This window comes from Triticum aestivum, chromosome 2B (assembly GCF_018294505.1).
Source record: "Triticum aestivum cultivar Chinese Spring chromosome 2B, IWGSC CS RefSeq v2.1, whole genome shotgun sequence".
In the NCBI taxonomy this organism is placed as follows: Eukaryota; Viridiplantae; Streptophyta; class Magnoliopsida; order Poales; family Poaceae; genus Triticum; species Triticum aestivum.
In genome coordinates, this window is record NC_057798.1 from 674,475,746 (window position 1) to 674,494,485 (window position 18,740).

The 18,740-nt window shown below is 47.3% G+C and overlaps 1 protein-coding gene across 4 annotated transcripts; it reads right to left on the minus strand.

Moving 5' to 3' along the window:
* Positions 1-8,276: 8,276 nt before the first annotated feature.
* LOC123046636 (uncharacterized) lies at positions 8,277-12,876 on the minus strand. 4 transcript variants are annotated; one of them, XM_044470034.1, is made up of 11 exons: positions 12,553-12,876; positions 12,159-12,473; positions 11,938-12,075; positions 11,740-11,829; positions 11,624-11,649; positions 11,495-11,539; positions 11,279-11,350; positions 9,970-10,059; positions 9,844-9,900; positions 9,167-9,301; positions 8,277-8,593 (listed from the first exon to the last, which is right to left on the minus strand). In XM_044470034.1, exons 1-11 carry the CDS (start codon positions 12,744-12,746, stop codon positions 8,538-8,540), a joined length of 1,218 nt encoding a protein of 405 aa, XP_044325969.1. In that variant the 5' UTR covers positions 12,747-12,876; the 3' UTR covers positions 8,277-8,537. The 4 variants fall into 4 exon arrangements, with proteins under 4 accessions (XP_044325969.1, XP_044325968.1, XP_044325967.1 ...); XM_044470033.1 differs by having other exon boundaries at positions 8,277-8,630; positions 9,168-9,301; positions 11,495-11,536; positions 12,553-12,875; XM_044470032.1 differs by having other exon boundaries at positions 8,277-8,630; positions 9,168-9,301; positions 12,553-12,874.
* Positions 12,877-18,740: the final 5,864 nt, after the last annotated feature.

Below are 18,740 nucleotides of genomic sequence, written 5' to 3' on the forward strand. Positions count from 1 at the left end.
GGGACTGGAGCTGGGCCATGCTTTCCAATTACGATAGACTCAGCCCACTAAGCTGCTCTCCACGAGGTAGGAGCCCGGCCCATGCTTTCCAATTACGATAGACTCAGCCCACTAAGCTGCTCTCCACGAGGTAGGAGCCCGGCCCATTAGCAATTGTTTTTCTCATTTCTGTTTTGAAGGCAAGCGCGGGAACCGCAAAGACAGCCCTGAGGGCGCGCGGACGCGTAAAACGTCAAGCTGGGTAGGCTACAGGGATAGGCAGCTATAGCAGCTCTCTTGCATACAAAAGGCCTACGGGTTGAAGCTGCTTACGTATGTGGCCTGGTTTCTCAGCTACCTGGCGCAGCGGCAGGGCTGCAGCCTGCTTGCGGGTTGGCCTTCAAAACGCACGAACGCTCAACGCCCCAAGAATACGGACCGCCCGGGCTCCAGACTGCGCTCCAGTTGGACTAGGCAATCACGCTGCGCTGGAGGGAATGGGGCTGCTTCGTGTACCGTTCAACGGGGGTTCTGTAACTTTACATGCCCACTTTCCTGGTTCCAGCAGGCCACCGGCGAGCAGGTTGCAAGGCTGCAGCAACCCTGCCGCTGCGTCAGGTATAGCTGAGGATCACGCAGCTCACGTACATAAGCGATGTGGGCCGCCCCTTTCTCCTTTGCATGCAGACGGAGGTTTGTTTTGAGGTTGGTGGCTGAGAGTTGGATCAGTTCGCGGAATATTAATCTAGCTACATGTTTGTATACCTCTAGCGGTAGCGGTCACAGATTCACCCATCATGCTCTCACTCAGAGCAACTCCAACGCACTGACCTATTTCGTCTGTATGTGTCCGTTTGGTCAAAACGGACACAAAAGTCGGTCTAAACGGACGCGCGTCTGCCTTTTTATCCGCCGTGCGACCCATTTTAGGCCCAACTTTGGGCCTCGTTTCAGTCGTTTGCATCAATGCGGACACGAAACGGACGCGTGCGACGACCACCTACTCCTGTCCCTGGCTCGCCAGTCATTGGCACACCCGTCCGCCCCACCCCATCGCCCAGTTTCGGTGCCCAAGCCAGCCATCCGCACATACATACCTCCCCCGCAGCACGCCACCTTCCAACGTCGCCGCCGCCACTGCCTTGCCGCATCACCGCCGTAGCTTCCCCGATGTCGCCGCCAGCACCACCTTGCCCCACGCCCCGGCCCTGCCTGAAGCGGACAAAGCGCGGCGACCTCGCTCGTCGGGCGCCTGCAGGGCCTGCTACCAGGTCCAGGGGAGGCACGAGGCTCTTCACCGTCCAGCTTCTTCGACGACGCCCACAAGCTGTTCGACGGTTTGCCCGCAAGTTACAAATAGACTCCGCCGACGAGTTCTTTTTCCACAATTTCATTTGCGACTCGGATGATTCTTCATCCGATGCTGAGGAGCTTGTGGCTGATGCGTTGGTCATCCGTGACCACCTTAGTAGGCAGCGGCCGATGTTCCGCAACACACTCTAGCGTTGAATCGCAGCCGAGAGAGCGGCCATTTCCTACTCAGGAAGGACTACTTCGAGACACCCAACCCGCTCTTCAAACATCACCTATTCCGGCGCGCGTTTCCGTATGGCTAAGCATGTGTTCAACCATATCTGTATGGCGTGATTGAGAAACTCACATTCAGCTGCAAGATGATTTGGTTGAACATATGTGAGCTTACGTTGGTAACCAATAGATGTATCCACTATCTTTTTTTAACGTATTGAGACAATTTAATTTTTATTTGGCTTGTAAACTACGATATATTTATTTGGTTGTGAAACTATAAGACGTTTGTATTTTGTTTGAATTATGTAAACTAGGGTCCAATTTCCATATGTTTGCAAAAGAAAAAGAATACGGCTGGCGGACGGAAATGCGTCCGCGCGTTGGGTGCACGGCCAACCCAAACGCAAAAGGGGACAGCTGACCAAACAGACAAAAAGCGAACAAAACGCGTGTCCGTTTGGGTCGGAGCGTTGAAGTTGCTCTTATACCATGGAAGAAAAATGCAATGGGCATAATGTTTGCCTAATCCATCAATTAAGAAGTTAGATAAAAGTCTAAATGAAGTAAAGAATTGCAACAAAGCCATTAACCTCCTTGTGTGATTTGTCTCGAATGTTCGACCTGAACCTGAAAGAAATGACTCTTGCTGCCGGTTGAGACATCCCGAGAAAAATTCAAATGCGAGTGATGTAATCCTACCATCAAAAGAGAAGAAAAATAAGGAGTACTCTTAACTTCTCATCAACGTGGTTTTCATGTGTGGATGTGTGATCAAGGAAGATGATAGGGCAAACAAAGGTTGTTAAGGATATATTTTTTGGGGGTCTGTTCGGAACAGGCGGTGAGGCTGAGATTTGAGTCCGTGCTTGTGCTGCGAGGACAAAAATGTAAAGCGCCAACCAGCAGATCAGCTGCTGCTGCAGACAAAAGAGTTCAGACTTGAGAGCCGTGCATTTCGCTTTCTTTGCAGAGCATTGCATTGCATGCAGGTGTGACTGTAATGAGTCCATTTGTCGTAGTACTATCATAAGATTGATTGATTGATAATGCTATTTTAGTCGGGATTGTGATGATTTATGTCTTAATGGTTATGCTGTAAATAAAAACTTGATTAATTAAGTGACACTAGTTCAACAACGCCCCTGCCCAGCCCACTGGATGGGTAGGGTAGAATTAATTACTGCGATTGCTAATTCTCGCAGGTTTCCCCCTCATCAGCTCTATTTATTAGGCTTATCGCGCAAGAAATGAAACAAAGCGGCCGTCCGCCCAGTGGGATGGGAGGGAAGAACGGTTGTCCTTACCTGACCGACTGCCCAGCGTGGTCCCGTGGTCTTTCTTCCTTTCTTCTTTCACCCAAAGGAAACAAGCTTTTTGAGCTTTGACCCTGAACTCTACCCATTTCTGCAAACCGTGGGTTGCCAGTGGCATGCAATTCAAACAAAAACACCGATTAATTCTTCACATGCTTAACCATTTCTTTTTCCAAGGTAACAGGGTGTAAATACTCGCAATGAGGGATGGGCACAAACAAGCCAGCGTGCGTACGTACGTACGTATCAAAGAAGGGTCATGCCTGCCCCCATCCAGAACTCGCTGCTAGTCTATCCACCGGCACACAATGCCTGGTGCACGAACGCACCTTAACCCGGCCCGCACCCATCCACGGAACGGAGAGGGTGCAAAGTAAGTGTGCCCCTACGTGTGACCGTGGTCCGCTGTGAGTCTCCTCTAGCACTGCAGTCGTAAAGGCGCCCGGCGCCTGGCAAAACCCCCCGCCACCCTCTTTCCCCCGGGCATAACCAAACCCCTCCTCCCCCTTCTCTTTCTCTCCCTCTCCGTGTCGCGGGGCGCACCTTCTCTCCCCTTCCTCTTCGATTCGAGCGCAGGCGGTGCCGCGGAGCGAGATTCGCGTCATGAATGCAGACGGCGATGGCGGATGGTTCTGGTGGGGGAGGAGATCCCCGCCAACCGCCCGCAAGGTAAATCCACCAAAACCCTACTCGATCACGCGCAAGGAGCCCTCGTCGGCGTCTGGGGGTTTGAGAGGCTGGAGCGGCGGGCGAGCAGGTAGTGCGTAGGTAGCGTGAGCCGTGGGAGCAGCTTTGAGGGCGAGGTGAGAGACCATGAGCGGATGCCTCGCTGGGGGTGGGGGAGGCAGCGTCGCAGGCTGGTTGGATGGCTGGCGGACGAGTAGGAGTGCGTAGCTTAGGTAGCGTGCGTGAGGCGAAGGGCGCAGCGGCGGAGACGACGGCGACGGCGACATGATCGCAGTCACAGCCGTGGCCTGTTTAGGCCGCGGGCTACGGCTAAACGGGCCCAATCCCACCTTAGCGGGCCCAAAAGTTTAGATCGTGGGTGAAAATAGCAGCCCATGTCTATGGAGGGGAAGGGTGTGAAGGCTGAATCGAGTTTCGCAAACCCGTTAGCGTGCTCGGGCGGCGGATTCACACTGGCTGCTGTGGCGATTAGTAACTGAGGGTTTCACCTTTGGTGTTTTTGTTTTGATTGACAAATTTTTCTTTCAGTTTTGTTTTGCCAAGAGCTGGTTTACATAGTATAATCTGTACAGAAACACAGGGGGAAATGAAAAGAAGGCATGACAGGTTTAGGCTAATCCACCGAGCTCCCTTGAATTGCCAGCCAGGAGAAAAACTGTATCCTGGGGACAGGATCTTTTTCTTCCAATTAATCTGTTTGAATAAAGTCTCTGTTCTTCCTGCAAACTGACACAAGTAGGCTGAACGCTCTGAATAGGGTTAAGGTGATAACATGACAATGATGCGAGAGGCCATTGAACTCAAGACAGCAGCAGCTGACTTGGGTTGCTCTTAATAAGGCTAATCCAGGTCTGGTACATGTAATCCTTGCCTGCATGCTGTGCTTGAATAGGTTTGGGGAAAATCAACAGGGGGCATTGCTCTTGAACAGGTTTCATTTTTGTCATGCCTGGGTCTGTGCTACAAATGCCGCATCATGTATAAGGATCAAAATCTAGTGTTTAGGGTCATCTTGAGATATGTTTAGAACTTTTGATTCAGTGCTTACATGTTAAGTGTAACATAACCTATTCTCTGTTGATCAATTTGCTTTGCTGACATGCCATGTATGTGCCTCTTTGGTATTTACTTGAGTTATCTTGTATTGGTAGCATTTTCAGATATCTGTACACACCAGTAATGAAAATTCTTGCAGTTATGTTGATCTGTCCTCGAACTCTATGATATCCATGATTGCCTTATATATATTATTATGCCTGTCATTTGCAGGTTTGATATGAATAAGGTCCGGCAGTATGTGCAAGAAGAACATTGGGATATGCTTGAATTATATTTCACAGAGTCTCTGGGGCGTATGGGGCATACTGACAAGAAGCATCCGTACCTGTGGTTACTATGTCGGAGATCACTGTTATTGAGCCTTGACAATAATGATGCTCTTCCATATTTCGAAGAAAAGGTGCTACCCCTTAAGGGACTGCAGAATGAGTTTACGAATACTGCAAATTTGGACAAGATGGTCATAGATATTGCCGACCATATAAAAGGAGAGAAGTAAGTAAAATTGCCCCTTATAGGAACATATCTTCAGTGAACCATGCTTTGTTTTTGTGGATTCCATATTGGCGATGCTCCTTCTAGGTTATGTTTTTTATGCTCGAATGTTCTATATCAGGTAGACATAAATGTAGTCTTGCTTTCAGTTGCAAGCAGCTAACATTGTCGCGATTTCACATTTTGACAGATTGAAGCTCTCATCAGTGGTTTCTGTCTCTTAGTTATGTTTGATGCGTTTGAATTTTCGTTTACTGTAGTTGCCTAGAACAGTCAGTCTTAACCTTGTTTAGTTAGGTATACTGTATTATTTATATTCTCACCATGTTACTCTTGAGGTCATATCTGTGAATTTATGAAAATGTTCAAGCATGTATATTGTTTTGTTGGGGTGAGCTTTGATTAGCCAGGGAACGATATTGCATCTTCTGGCATGTCTTTACAGAAGTCAGCCAGGGTATGCAGTGTGCAGTGGTTATCCTGACTGCATTTTTAGTGTCATGCTTTCCTATTTTTGTATGATGCTGCAGTTTGTCCTTTGCCTTTTCTCTTTATGTTGATTCAACCTAGGTTTTTTCAGCTAGTTGCACCCTTTAATTCAGGCAAGGCTGAGTTTTCTGCTATCTATTCATCCTTAATGCTGTTCAGCTAGGTGTGCCCTTTTAAGCATGGTTGAAGTTAACAATGCTCAGTTTTCAGATTAAGTTGTCTGAACTTGTGCCCTTTTAAGCATGATTGAAGTTAACAATGCTCAGTTTTTTTATTAATGTCTCTAAACTTGATGTAGGGTGATCAATTTTCATTCAAATGATGTACTGACTGCCATGCAAGATTACATGAGCCTCTGCCTCAGAGAGTTATTTGAGTAAGTTGTTTGCTATTCTCTTCTCTCAGCGTTGCTACTGATGGTCTGATACTGCCTTGTTCATTGCATTGGTTTCTTAACCTCTCATTTGGTACTATCATTATTTTTAGGCACATTGGTAAACCAACAGCTCATGGGAAATTTCGAGCTTTTGTATTTTCACTACCCGAAGATGAGCAGTATAGATGTCTAATGTGCCACGAGGTCTTTGGGAAAAAGCCTAATAAGTTTTTTCCGAGTCACCTCGACAAGTGCAAAAATGGCACGGTCAATGTCAAGAATAGATGCCGTACACTATTAGGCCCTGGGAAGGTAACGGATGCTCATCCTCAGAGAGAGCAAGTTGATGCTACTAAGGATAATGTTGCTGGGTCCGGTGTGAAAAGGAACTTCATGGCTGGGAAAGAAGTGGATATTTCCGCCAATTCAAGCATGGCAGGGAATAACATTGCGTCTACCATCAATTTGGGGAGAAACATGGGTTTAGTGAAGTTGTTCAACAAAGCCAGGAGCCTTACCGTGGATCTCGGTGAAATGCTTGATGACCGCTCTAGGTTTGATTTGGCGCAGTCTGAGTTGTTTCAAGTTATCATGGAGATTGAAAGCATGACTCTGCACCAAGATAAGATGACAACACACAGTGTGCGGCAGGTGCGGCGCAACCTTGGGCCGCAATTTATGGGCAATGATGGGGGGCCCTCTGAGCAATCATTTCCAAGTCAGCTCATGGGTATGCCAGGGCAACATCTGCAACATCAATATATGGATAACTGGGGTCTCGGGTCATCTTCAAGTCAACTTGGGGAGAGTCCATGTCATCTTGGGAAGCAGACGCAGCCGGGACATATGGAAGAAAACTGGGATTTCCAGCAACAGCCATCCTCAGGTCTCTCGTGGGAGATGCCGGGCCAGTCCTCAGGTTACTCGTGGGAGATGACAGGCCGGTCCTCAGATCACTCGTGGCAGATGCCAGGCCACCCAGGTCACTCGTGGGACATGACAGGCCAGTCCTCACGTCGCTTGTGGGAGATGCCGGGGCAGCAGAAGCATCAGTGGACTGACCATGTTCTCCTTGGTTCCTCAGCAACAACAAATCCAGAAATGACAATTTATGAAGCTCCGTCGACATTCGTACCGCAAGCTCCTCTGAATCCATCCAGCAGTACTTCTGCGACCCACATGAATCAAGATGTGTATTTTCCTTCAGCCGCGTATGATCATCAAACTGAAACTTCTTCAGTAGCACCACAGCAAGGTGCGTATCCTCCTACAGTTATGCAAGGTCAGCAGACAGAAACTTCTGTGTCGCAGCATGGCGTGGGCTTTGTTGAAGACCAATGGAGTATGGATGATCTGTTCAAGGCAGATGACAGGGTGATGTTTGTATCTGATCTTTACCCTCAAGGTGCAGATGCTGGGACGATTCCAGCACCTCAAGCAAATCAGGAAGCACCTCAAGCCACTGGCCACCAGTCCACTGATTCCCTGCATCAGCAGTAAAGTAGGCTGTCCACATTTGTCTCATGGAGCAGCCAAGAATTTTTGCCATTCATATGAGCCTCCATCTTCTTCAGTGGGCTGTAATATCCTGCTACGTTCAGGGCAACTTGTCTGATTGTGAATCCCGACGAAAACTTCTGTGCTGAATTGCGTCCTTGTTTCTCTAGGCCTGGCTGGCTGATTTGATACGTTGAATTGTGTTTTACTGAAGTGCTGCTATAATTACATTCGAGTTATAGTCTAAATGCAACTTAACCAGTGTTCAACATTCTAGTTATTACTGAAATGCAACCGCCATGTTCTGTTTTTTGTTTTTTTTGACATGGCCATGTTCTGGTTTGGTTTCACTGGGAATGAATATTGAGTTTTTATACATTGCAGATCTACAGATGCAGATGTAATGTTCCTTTTGTGATATAAACACCCAATGTAAATATCAAATCACATGTATTGCAGCTAGATAAAAAGTACGACTACATGGTACAGACTGGATTACAGCAAACATGTTACCAACCACGGCAAACGGTAGGCAATGTGAATGTTGTTGATGAAATACCATCAGTGACACGTTTCTAGAATTGATTACAAGCTAGGGAACATCATTAGAGTAGAGTTTCACAATGTGTACACAACTTCTATAATCCATCGTCCACACCCATATTAAAACAGAGTGTTCCTCAAAAAAGAATTTAAAGCACATGGGAAGCACAACATGGCCTATAAAATCTGTGGAGATTCTCCAGCAGTAAGTGTAAATGAATGCATAGCAGAACTTCTGCATCAAATGTAAAATTTTGTTATTGTTCTTCAGAAGACCTCAACAAACAACAAGCATCACTGGAAACAAATAAAAAACAAAACAAAAACTGACATGGTCGATGATATATAATAGAACTGATTTGGTTCTGATTCACGATCCCCTTGCAACTTAACACAACACACACTTAGAAACAGAGTTGTAGTGTCGCTCTCCATGGTGATAACATAACACTAGTAGAAGTTATTCTAGCTAGGAGACCTGGAAATCTCAAGTTTATAACATAACATAGCTCGATGCTCCAACACAACCTGAAGCAGATCGACTCGAAGGAGCACCAAGTAATGCCCGCTCAGTTGGCCATCAAGTTGGCGCCGCAAGATCCAGCTTCCACTTCAGTCAGCAACTGGCCGCAAGATCCAGCTTCCACTTCAGTCAGCAACTCCTGCACTCCAACAAGTACTCCATCAAGTTAACTGTGTCCAAATAGCTAGCTGTTTTTTGCCCTAAAAAGATGCAGTACAAAGCTAGAAAGGTGCTGATATTTTTCATGGATGGGGAAAGGTAAAACCTACTGATGAGTGGTGAAGCACCTGGCAAAACATCAAGGACCAGTAAATTATCCAGTAAAATGAACTGGTGAAAGCGCAAATCTAAGATGGATATTCTGGCAAGAAACTATGTAAAAGTTGGTTTACACGAATTCTTTAGGAAAAAATTCTTTTGAGCCCTTTGGTTGTAGGAATGGATTCCTATTCCTATGTAGAATTGATACCTATCCTTCACATTTTAAAGGAAAAAAACATTAACTCAGAACTGATGGAAAAACTCCAGTCCTATGAAACAAATGACATATCTTCTCCTTGTAGGAATTGAGATACATGTCATCGCATTTTCTATGACTTTCCTATTCCTATGATATTCGCATCCTATGAACCAAAGGAGACTTAATAAAACTAAAACAATGTATACCAAGCATTACCAGTTCAGTCCGTTGCCTTTTTCTATCAGGATCATCTTCCTCAGTCATCAAATCTTCTCTTTTTTTTCTTCCAACAGAACCCTGACCAGCACTGTTGCTATAGCACCCATCTTTTCTAGAATGCTTGATTGGGCCTGCCCAAGCATCAATACCATTTAGGATAACCAGAATAAGCATTATCAACACTCCTCGATTAAGTCTTTACACAATATGTTATCTTAACAGTCAAACATTTCAGAATCTGCTGGAAGGGCTTTTAGACCAGAAATCAAGAGGCTAAACTCAACTTCAATCTTTATGAGATGGTGGAACATAGCAAGGTCTATACCATAAAATGAGCATGCACATGCAGCATTCGGTTTGTGGTACAGATGCTTATCAGCTCCCAGATGCAAGTGCAATCTTGCAACTATTATGAGCATACAAAAGTAGAAGAAAGCAAACAGCTGACAGATGCAAGTCAGCAAACTCCACAGTTTCAGATAATAGTTTACCACAGGAACCAAGAGGTACGCAGACAGCAGAATATCAACAAGGTGGTTATAAAACACCGGCAGGTAGAATATTATTATCAGTGATGGAGTTTCTCTGACAAGTGACAACTAAGAATTTCAGGTATCAATATGTGCAGGAGTTACTCATGGTATGAGAACAGTTGAGTATGCAGTTAATTTACCTGCATTTGTGGGAGATGTGATCCAAGGGATTTTAATAGGCCGTGAGACGGCAGCACCTGAAACAAATGTTGCAGTTAGAAAGGACATGTAGTTAAGCACTGTGTTCCAAGTTCCAACTAATTTACCTGCATTTGTCACTGATGAGGTCCCAGTGTTTTTAGCAGGATTTGTTACGGTACCAAACATGGTCTGCAGAAGTGGAGTATCAGAAGCACCTGCAACCAGTTCGTTAGAAGTGGCATCACGTGGGCACTTAAAAATGCAACAAACGGACATGGATACAAAATTTGGCACTGTATCAGAGAACTTAGGGGGAGTTTTCTAGCCTAGATCTTGTAAGGCGAATCATGTATCTAGCACATTATCAGGGCTTCTTTGATTCAAAGGAATTTTATAGGATTTCTGGAGGATTGAAGTCCTTAGGATTTTTTCCTATATTGGTCATTTGATTCATAGGATTGTATCCCATAGGAATTTTTCCTATGGAATCTTTTGTACTACATTGGGCCCTCTTTGATTCGCAGGATTTTCAAAACGTAGGAATAGGAAAAGTATAGGGTTGGAGTGGCATGCACACATGAATCCTACAGGATTAGCATGGAGTGTTTGATGGCACAGGAAAAGCAAAGGAATTGTAAAAAGAGGTTGGAGTGGATGTTAGATTTCCTATGAAATGTAGTACAAAAGATTCCATAGGAAAAATTCCTATGGGATCCAATCCTATGAATCAAAGGACCAACATAAAAAAAATTCTTAAGGATTTCAATCCTATAGAATTCCTTTGAATCAAAGGAGCCCTTCATAGGAAATTTAACATCCACTCCAACCTCTTTTTACAATTCCTTTGTTTTTCCCGTGGCATCAAACAATCATTGCTAATTCTATAGGATTCAAATGGGCATGCCACTCCAACCCTACACTTTTCCTATTCCTACGTTTTCAAAATCCTACGAATCAAAGAGGCCCTCAATTGTGTAAATGGTCCCTCACTAGCACATTTGGACTTCTCTAGATTGCAGGTCGCCAGACATTGTTAACGTGCAAAAAACAACGTCCAGCTGTTATGAATTAACATGCCCATGTGCATATAACATATATAACATGTGAGCAACCAACAGAAGAATAACAGAGAATACAGAAATAAGGAGGTGCTTGGCAAACAAGGAGCTTAGGAACAAAACAGCAAGGGATGAGCACAACTAGCGTGAGACTACATGATGTATGAGACACTTCAATGAAATATTCCCAAGCATAAACCTAGCCAAGCAATACAAAAGCAACAATGATAAAATCTGTGCAGAGCAGAGAAATGGTTACAAACAAAGCTGAAGTAGAAAATTAACAAGGAAGATACAAGGCATCAACGTCAGATGAGTTAGCTCAACTTTGTACAGCGTTATCCAAGGTAAGACAACTGTGAAGTAGTTAAATTACCTCCCTTTGCATTTGATTGAAGCGGGCACCCTTGATGGAGCTCCAGAAGTTTACCAGCTCTTAAACATCCCTCTAAATGGTCAGAGACTCACATATATTAGCAACAGAAACTCAGATAGAAAAGAGTTTTCCGCAAACAAAGCAACATCAGAGGACTATATATTATCAGATATGTTCATTACAAACTGGAATTAGATGGTCAGAGACTCGCTTTACCAATAAGATCTGCCACCCGTCTGAGTGCATCTTTGGGCAATCCTGCTGTTCAAAACATAGCAAACATTAACTGCCGCACATATCCGGAGGTTAAGAGAGGGATGTTGCTGTCATGCGAAGATTTCATACCAGGATGTGGGCTTGTAGGCGGCAGACTGCATGAAGCAAGGAATATGTGTGAATGACAAGTGAAAAAGAGACAGCACTGCGGAATTGAGGACTTGGCAAAATCAAGTTGCAAGTACCTCCTCTTCCTGTTGAGATAAGACTTGGCAATCGTAGATGCTTTTGCCCGCCGGGATTGTTCCCTCCGGTGACGCCTTGGGCAAAGGGGGCTAGCATATTAAACAAGATCATGTGTGGGATGATCAGATTAACATGTAGTTGGTACTAAAACGTGGGCCAAACAGTAAAAGATTGGATGAATGAATACAGGAACCCACCCGATGGGAAGCAAGTCCCGCGGGAGACCTGGACCACCGGGCAATTGCATCTTGCGCCTCAATTCCGGAGTCTCAAGAGCCCAGTCATCGACAATCAACGATGCCTTCTTCCTCACCAGCATCCAGTCCAGAGACTCCCTACAAGAGACGATTCATCTAATCTAAGGCTTAAGAGCAACAAGTAGAACAGTATTTCGAAGTTCGAACTATTTTATTAGTACCTGAACTGCGGCGAGTGGAGTGTGTATCGTAGGATGGAGGAGAGCTTGGCGTTGGTACTGGAAAGTGTCCCCAGGAAGCTGAGGTCGCTGTGCACAGAGTCGTTCACAAGGCCGCCCGTCGAGCACGCGGCGACGTTGGCCAGAGCCCAGAGCGTGTGGAGGAAGAAGAGGAGGGAACGGGCATCGAGGCTCCAGTCGTTGAGCACCGGCGGCAGGAAGCGACTTATGTAGTCGAGGGCTTCGCTCCACCGGCCCCAGACCACCAGCTGCCGCAAATGCAGCCTGCTCATCTGCACACCGGACTCGTGCACGACGCCGCATTGCGTACACGGCAGGGACCCATTAGCAGCATGGAGATGAGCGAGTGAAACGACGGGCTCGCAGGCGGGCGTACCTATCGTAAGCAGCGTCGAAGCCCTGGAGCCAGAGGTAGACGAGGAGCCGCCGGTTGCGGAGCCGCCTCACGAAGGGATAGTCCTCGAGCTCGCCGCTGCCGAGGCCTATGGTCTCCATCGGCTTGCCGCTGATGAGGTCCATGATCTCCTTGGGCTCGCCGCTGCCGAGGTCCATGACCTCCTTCCGTTCCATTGCGCTGGATGCAGGACGAAGCAGAGAGATTCGCTAGGGATTTTGGGGAACAAACGCGAGGATTGCCCTCGATTTGGGGGGAGCGGCGCCTGGTATATGCGGGACCCACTCGTCGTTCCCCTCTCCCCCCTCTCCCCTGTCCCCTCTCCCCCTCCCCTCTCCCTGTACCAGGACCACTTTCTCCTTTTCTTTTCAGGAAAACATTATAGAGCTTTATATATTCAATAAAGCATTCTGGGAAAATCAACTAAGGGAGCGTTTGGTCATTTCAGGGGAAGGGGCGGGGTAGGTTGCGTTTGGTTGTGTGGTTATCCACCACAGGGGTTGAGATCCTCTGCTGTAATACACGGTGCTGTAGTGCGGATGACATGTGGGGCCGGGTCCACATGGCAGTGACACTACAGCACCGTACAGTACTGCAGAGGATCCTGACGCCCACCACAGGTACACGGATAACTAATTTTCTGAGGATGTCACTTGTTTGGTTGGGGAGCAAGAGACGATAAGGATAACCAAATAAATGAGTATTATTACGGACAGTAAAACTGAGCGCTCTAGGAGCTCTCTTGGACATTCACGATACTGGCCATCAGATTTCGTTGCCTGGTCATTCTCGATCGTATGATGCGTCTGCTCTCGCGTGTGGGCTGCTCCTGGGTCGAATGCCCTAGGGGGAAACCAAAACGGAGCCCTCTCGTTCGCCCATGCAAATTGACATATGATTCTAGACAGACGGTCATGATAGATTGATAGTGATATGCGTTAGCAATTTCCTTCGACTCCACAAGTTTCAATTTCACTTCCCACCTGCCAGACGTGAATTACACATCTCGCGAGCCCGACACCAACGGGGGCGCTGCTGCCTGAGCACCCACGGTCGAGCCTACTTCACCCTCCACCCCTCCCTACGCCGTCTTCTCCCTGTGATGGCGTCTCAACGTGCTCCTCAGCGAGAATGACGTGCAGCCACCGTGGCCGACACCCACCTCTTGGGTTAGAGCATCTCCAGCAGTTGCCCCCTCCCCAGGAGGCATACAAATTGCCGCCTGGGGGCAAGCCGACGGTGAGAATCGGCTCGGGGGCGGTTGGGCATCCAGCCGTCGCCCCCAGATCGCCCCCAAGCGCCGATATCGGCCCAATCATGGCCGCTTTTCAGCCCACTTTCGGCGAAAAATGGCCCAATATCGGCGAGAATCGGCCCATATTCGGAGTGGTTCAGCGTTGGATTCTCAACATAAATAATTTTTTATCACAGAAAATCAAATAGTTCAACAAAATATGCAACAACAAATAGTTCAATACAAATTATGTAGTTCAACAAATAAAAACTCATATTTCATCACACGTCGAGCTAGGCGTCGCCATTGATCCTCCATAGGTGCTCCACCAGATCCTGATGTAGTTGATGATACACCTGTGGGTCTCGGATCTCCCGATGCATATTGAGGTAGGCAGTCCAGGTTGCCGGTAGCTGGTGATCAACTTCGGCTAGAGGACCCTACCTGTAGTATGGTTCAGTGTCAAACACTGGTTCTTCCTGCTCGCTCTCGATGATCATGTTGTGCAAGATGACACAGCAAGTCATGATCTCCCACATTTGATCTTTCGACCAGGTCTGAGCAGGGTACCGGACAACAGCAAATCGAGATTGGAGCACACCAAATGCCCGCTCGATATCCTTCCTGCAAGCCTCCTCAACCTTGGCAAAGTGGGACTTCTTGCCTCCTGGCACAGCGTTTGAGATAGTCTTCACAAATGTAGATCATCTCGGATAGATGCCATCAGCTAGGTAGTACCCCTTGTTGTAGTGCCGCCCATTGACCTCGAAGTTCACCGGAGGAGAATGACCTTCAACAAGCTTGGCAAAGATAGGGGAGCACTGCAGCACGTTGATGTCATTGTGAGTTCCTGGCATACCAAAGAAGGAGTGCCAAATCCAGAGGTCCTGTGTGCCCACCGCCTCAAGTACCACACTGCAACCGCCTTTGGCGCCTTTGTACATCCCCTACCAAGCAAATGGGCACTTCTTCCATTTCCAATGCATGCAGTCGATGCTTCAAAGCATCCCAAGAAATCCTCTTGCTATATTCTGTGCTAGGATCCGAGCAGTGTCTTCCGCATTGGGTGTTCACAAGTATTGCAGTCCAAACACCGTCACCACTGCCTTGTAGAACTTGTAGAAACACTCAATGGTCGTGAACTCGGCCATGTGTCCATAGTCATTGAGTGAATCACCGGGAGCTCCGTATGCAAGCATCCTCATCGTTGTCGTGCACTTCTGGATCGAGGTGAATCCAAGTTTGCCAGTGCAATCCTTCTTGCACTTGAAGTAGCTGTCGAACTCCCGGATGGAATTCACAATCCTGAGGAAAAGCTTTCGGCTCATCCGATAACGGCACCGAAATACTTTGTCGTCATGCAGTGGAGCGTCGGTGAAGTAGTCGGAGTAGGGCATGCAGTAGCCTTCGAGACAATGCCGGTTCTTTGCTTTCATCCGCCCGGGCGTCGAGCCACCTCGTCGCGGCTTTTCATTGCTCGCTAGCAGGCCAGCGAGGGTGGCGAGGACCATGAGATGTTCCTCTTCCTGAACGTCGGCATCGGATTCCTCCTCAAGCAGCGCGGTGAGCGCCTCCTCGTCGTCCTAGTCCATTGCCGAGGCAGGCAAATCGCCGAACACCTTGCGGGCGCGGTGGGCACGCACCCGCCGGTACACCACCCCTGCGCGGCCGGAACGCCGAAAAAATGGCCCAGACAGTGGTGGAGAGGCTGTCTCGGTGAAACCTCTGCTCTTTTTCCGGCGGGGAATGGCCTATCTAGCGGTGGTGGGCGGTGGGCGGCGCCGGGATAGCCGAGTCGCAGCCGGGTGGCGGACAAGCTCGCGCGGGGGGAGGCGAATATGGACGATAAGCTTGACTTTTCGCCTGACGGTGCGGGCCAGGCATGCTTTTTCCTTGCGCCGGACCCCCTGAGCGCCCCCAGTGCGTCGGGTTCAGCCTGCGATCGTCGGGCCCAAAAACGGGCCGAGCCAGCTGATTTCGGCGTCTTGGGGGCGCGACTAGAAGTTTTTTCGGCGCCGACGCGAAAAAAGTCACCCGGAGGGCCTGCTGGGGGCGCGGTCGGTGATGCTCTTGCCACCGGAGGTCGTTGTCCTACCACTGCATGCCCAGCCGCGCGCACCCGGGTGACACCCTCGAACTTTTCGCGGGTGCCCACCGTCGCGCCGACGCTAAGCCCGACCAACGCCGCCCGTGCACGACCTGAATCCTAGCGCCTCACGGGCTGACGGGTATGAGGAGAGCCACTACTCCAGCGACACGGACCAGTCAAACTTTGCTACTGCGAGGTCGGCTAGGTTCCTAGTAGTCGATTACCTAGCTCCGAGTCGGACAACGGGCAACGATGTGCACCATGCTTGCAGCAGGTTTCATTATTTCCTGAAGCAAACTCTCATCTCGGCTTTGTTTTCATATCCGTTGTTACATAAAACATTCCAGGCATTCATTCCCTTAACAGTTTACATCTCATGTGTTTGATACAATGCATAAGAGGAACTATTGTGCTCAATGTTCTTTAATTTATATGTACGAGGAGTACAATATCGACTTAATATAGTAGGTGCAATTAACATCCATTTTTTCTGTTGCAACTGATGTCCATGTGAAATTTACCATATATTATGTTTCAGATAGAAAATGTGTTGGCTCAAGATCATTGGGACTGTTTAATTTTTAGTATTTGGAAAGTTGAATTTGAATTATATGAGTCATTTGAATTAAGAGACGGAGAATTTGATTATGTTGCCAAAGGTGTCTCAAGGATAATAGTTCACTAAATTGCCGTCTTTTCTAATCAGAGTGAAAGTATATACTATAGTTATAATAACTCGTTGTTTGGTTACACATTTTAAGTCATTACTTGCTATAAGTATGACTGACAACTTGTTAATAGGGATGGCATCTTGAGTACTGTTTGTACTCCCTCTGTACCGAAATATATGACGTTTTAGCGATCATAGTGTAAATCTGGCTATGTTATGAAACTTCTCGAGTTCTCTGCAAAATGCCCTCCCACCTGCCCACTCCCATCCACTTGCTTCCCACTCTCACCCACACCCTCTCATTCCCCTCCCTCGTTGCCTCTTCATATCATCACTGCCCACCACAGCCCATCGAGTTCTTCCTCCGACAGCCCACCATGTTCTTCCTCCTGCAGCCCAGCGCGTGCTTCCTCTCCTTCCTTTCCCACCGCGTGCTTCCTCTCCTTCTTTTCCCACCTCGAGGTCAAAAGAGTGGTTTTTTATGTGCCGGTGAAGAGCTCCTGGGCAGCGAAGCTGGTGCAGGCGCCGACGTCAGATCCGCGTGCGTGGACGCTGGATCTGGGCGACGGAGCAACGTGATAATCCGCAAGTAAGTGGAGTGCAACAGTTTTCAAGGGTAGAGTATTCAACCCAAATTTATTGATTCGACACAAGGGGAGCCAAAGAATATTCCCAAGTATTGGCAGCTGAGCTGTCAATTTAACCACACATGAAAGACTTAATATCTACAGCAAAGTTTTTTAGTAGTAAAGTAGTATGGAAGTAACGGTAACAGTGGCAAAAGTAACAGTAACAGTTTTGTAGCAATTGTAACAGTGGCAACGACAAAGTAACTTAGCAAAGATCAATATGCGAAAAGCTCGTAGGCAATGGATCAGTGATGGATAATTATGTCGGATGGCATTCATCATGCAACAGTTATAACCTAGGGTGACTGGTACGTCCATTTTGCATCATGCTTTTATATCAATATTTATTGCATTATGGGTTGTTACTACACATTATGTCACAATACTTATGCCTTTTCTCTCTTATTTTACAAGGTTTACATGAAGAGGGAGAATGTCGGCAGCTGGAATTCTGGGCTGGAAAAGGAGCAAATATTAGAGACCTATTCCGCACAACTCCAAAAGTCCTGAAACTCCACGAAAGTCAGTTTTGGAATATATAAAAAATATTGGGCGAAGAAAGCACCAAAGAGGGACCACCCACCGTCCACGAGGGTGGGGGTGCGCCCCCTGCCTCGTGGGCCCCCTGGCAGGCCTCCGGTGCCCATCTTTTGCTATATGAGTCTTTTGCCCTGGAAAAAATAAGAAGGAAGCTTTCAGGACGAAGCGCCTCCGTCTCGAGGTGGAACCTTGGCGGAATCAATCTAGGTCTTCGGTGGAGCTGTTCTGCCGGGGAAACATCCCTCCGGGAGGGGGAAATCGTCACCTTCGTCATCACCATCGATCCTCTCATCGGGAGGGGGTCAATCTCCATCAACATATTCACAAGCACCATCTCCTCTCAAACCCTAGTTCATCTCTTGTATCCAATCTTTGTCTCAAAACCTCAGATTGGTACCTGCGGGTTGCTAGTAGTGTTGATTACTCCTTGTAGTTGATGCTAGTTGGTTTCTTCGGTGAAAGTTCATATGTTCAGATCCTTTATGCATATGAATACCCCTCTGATTATGAACATGAATATGATTTGTGAGTAGTTATGTTTGTTCCTGGGGACATGGGAGAAGTCTTGTTATAAGTAGTCATGTGAATTTGGATTCATTCGATATTTTGATGAGATGTATGTTGTCTTTTCTCTAATGGTGTTATGTGAACGTAGACTACATGACACTTCACCATTGTTTGGGCCTAGGGGAAGGCATTGGGAAGTAATAAGTAGATGATGGGTTGCTAGAGTGACAGAAGCTTAAACCCTAGTTTATGCGTTGCTTCGTAAGGGGCTGATTTGGATCCACATGTTTCATGTTGTGGTTAGGTTTACCTTAATTCTTCTTTCGTAGTTGAGGATGCTTGCGAGAGGGGTTAATCATAAGTGGGATGCTTGTCCAAGGAAGGGCAGTACCCAAGCACCGGTCCACCCACATATCAAATTATCAAAGTAAGGAACATGAATCATATGAGCGTGATGAAAACTAGCTTGACGATAATTCCCATCTGTCCTCGGGAGCGCTT

What these genes read in the sequence shown, in the direction of transcription:
- LOC123046636 (XM_044470032.1), bottom strand. Translation starts at nt 12,746, where the DNA reads ATGGAACGGAAGGAGGTCATGGACCTCGGCAGCGGCGAGCCCAAGGAG. An exon ending in ACGGGTGGCAGATCTTATTG is followed by an intron (nt 11,351 to 11,494) that starts GTAAAGCGAGTC and finishes CTGACCATTTAG; the next exon opens with AGGGATGTTTAAGAGCTGGT. An exon ending in AAAGGCAACGGACTGAACTG is followed by an intron (nt 8,631 to 9,167) that starts GTAATGCTTGGT and finishes GTTGGAGTGCAG; the next exon opens with GAGTTGCTGACTGAAGTGGA.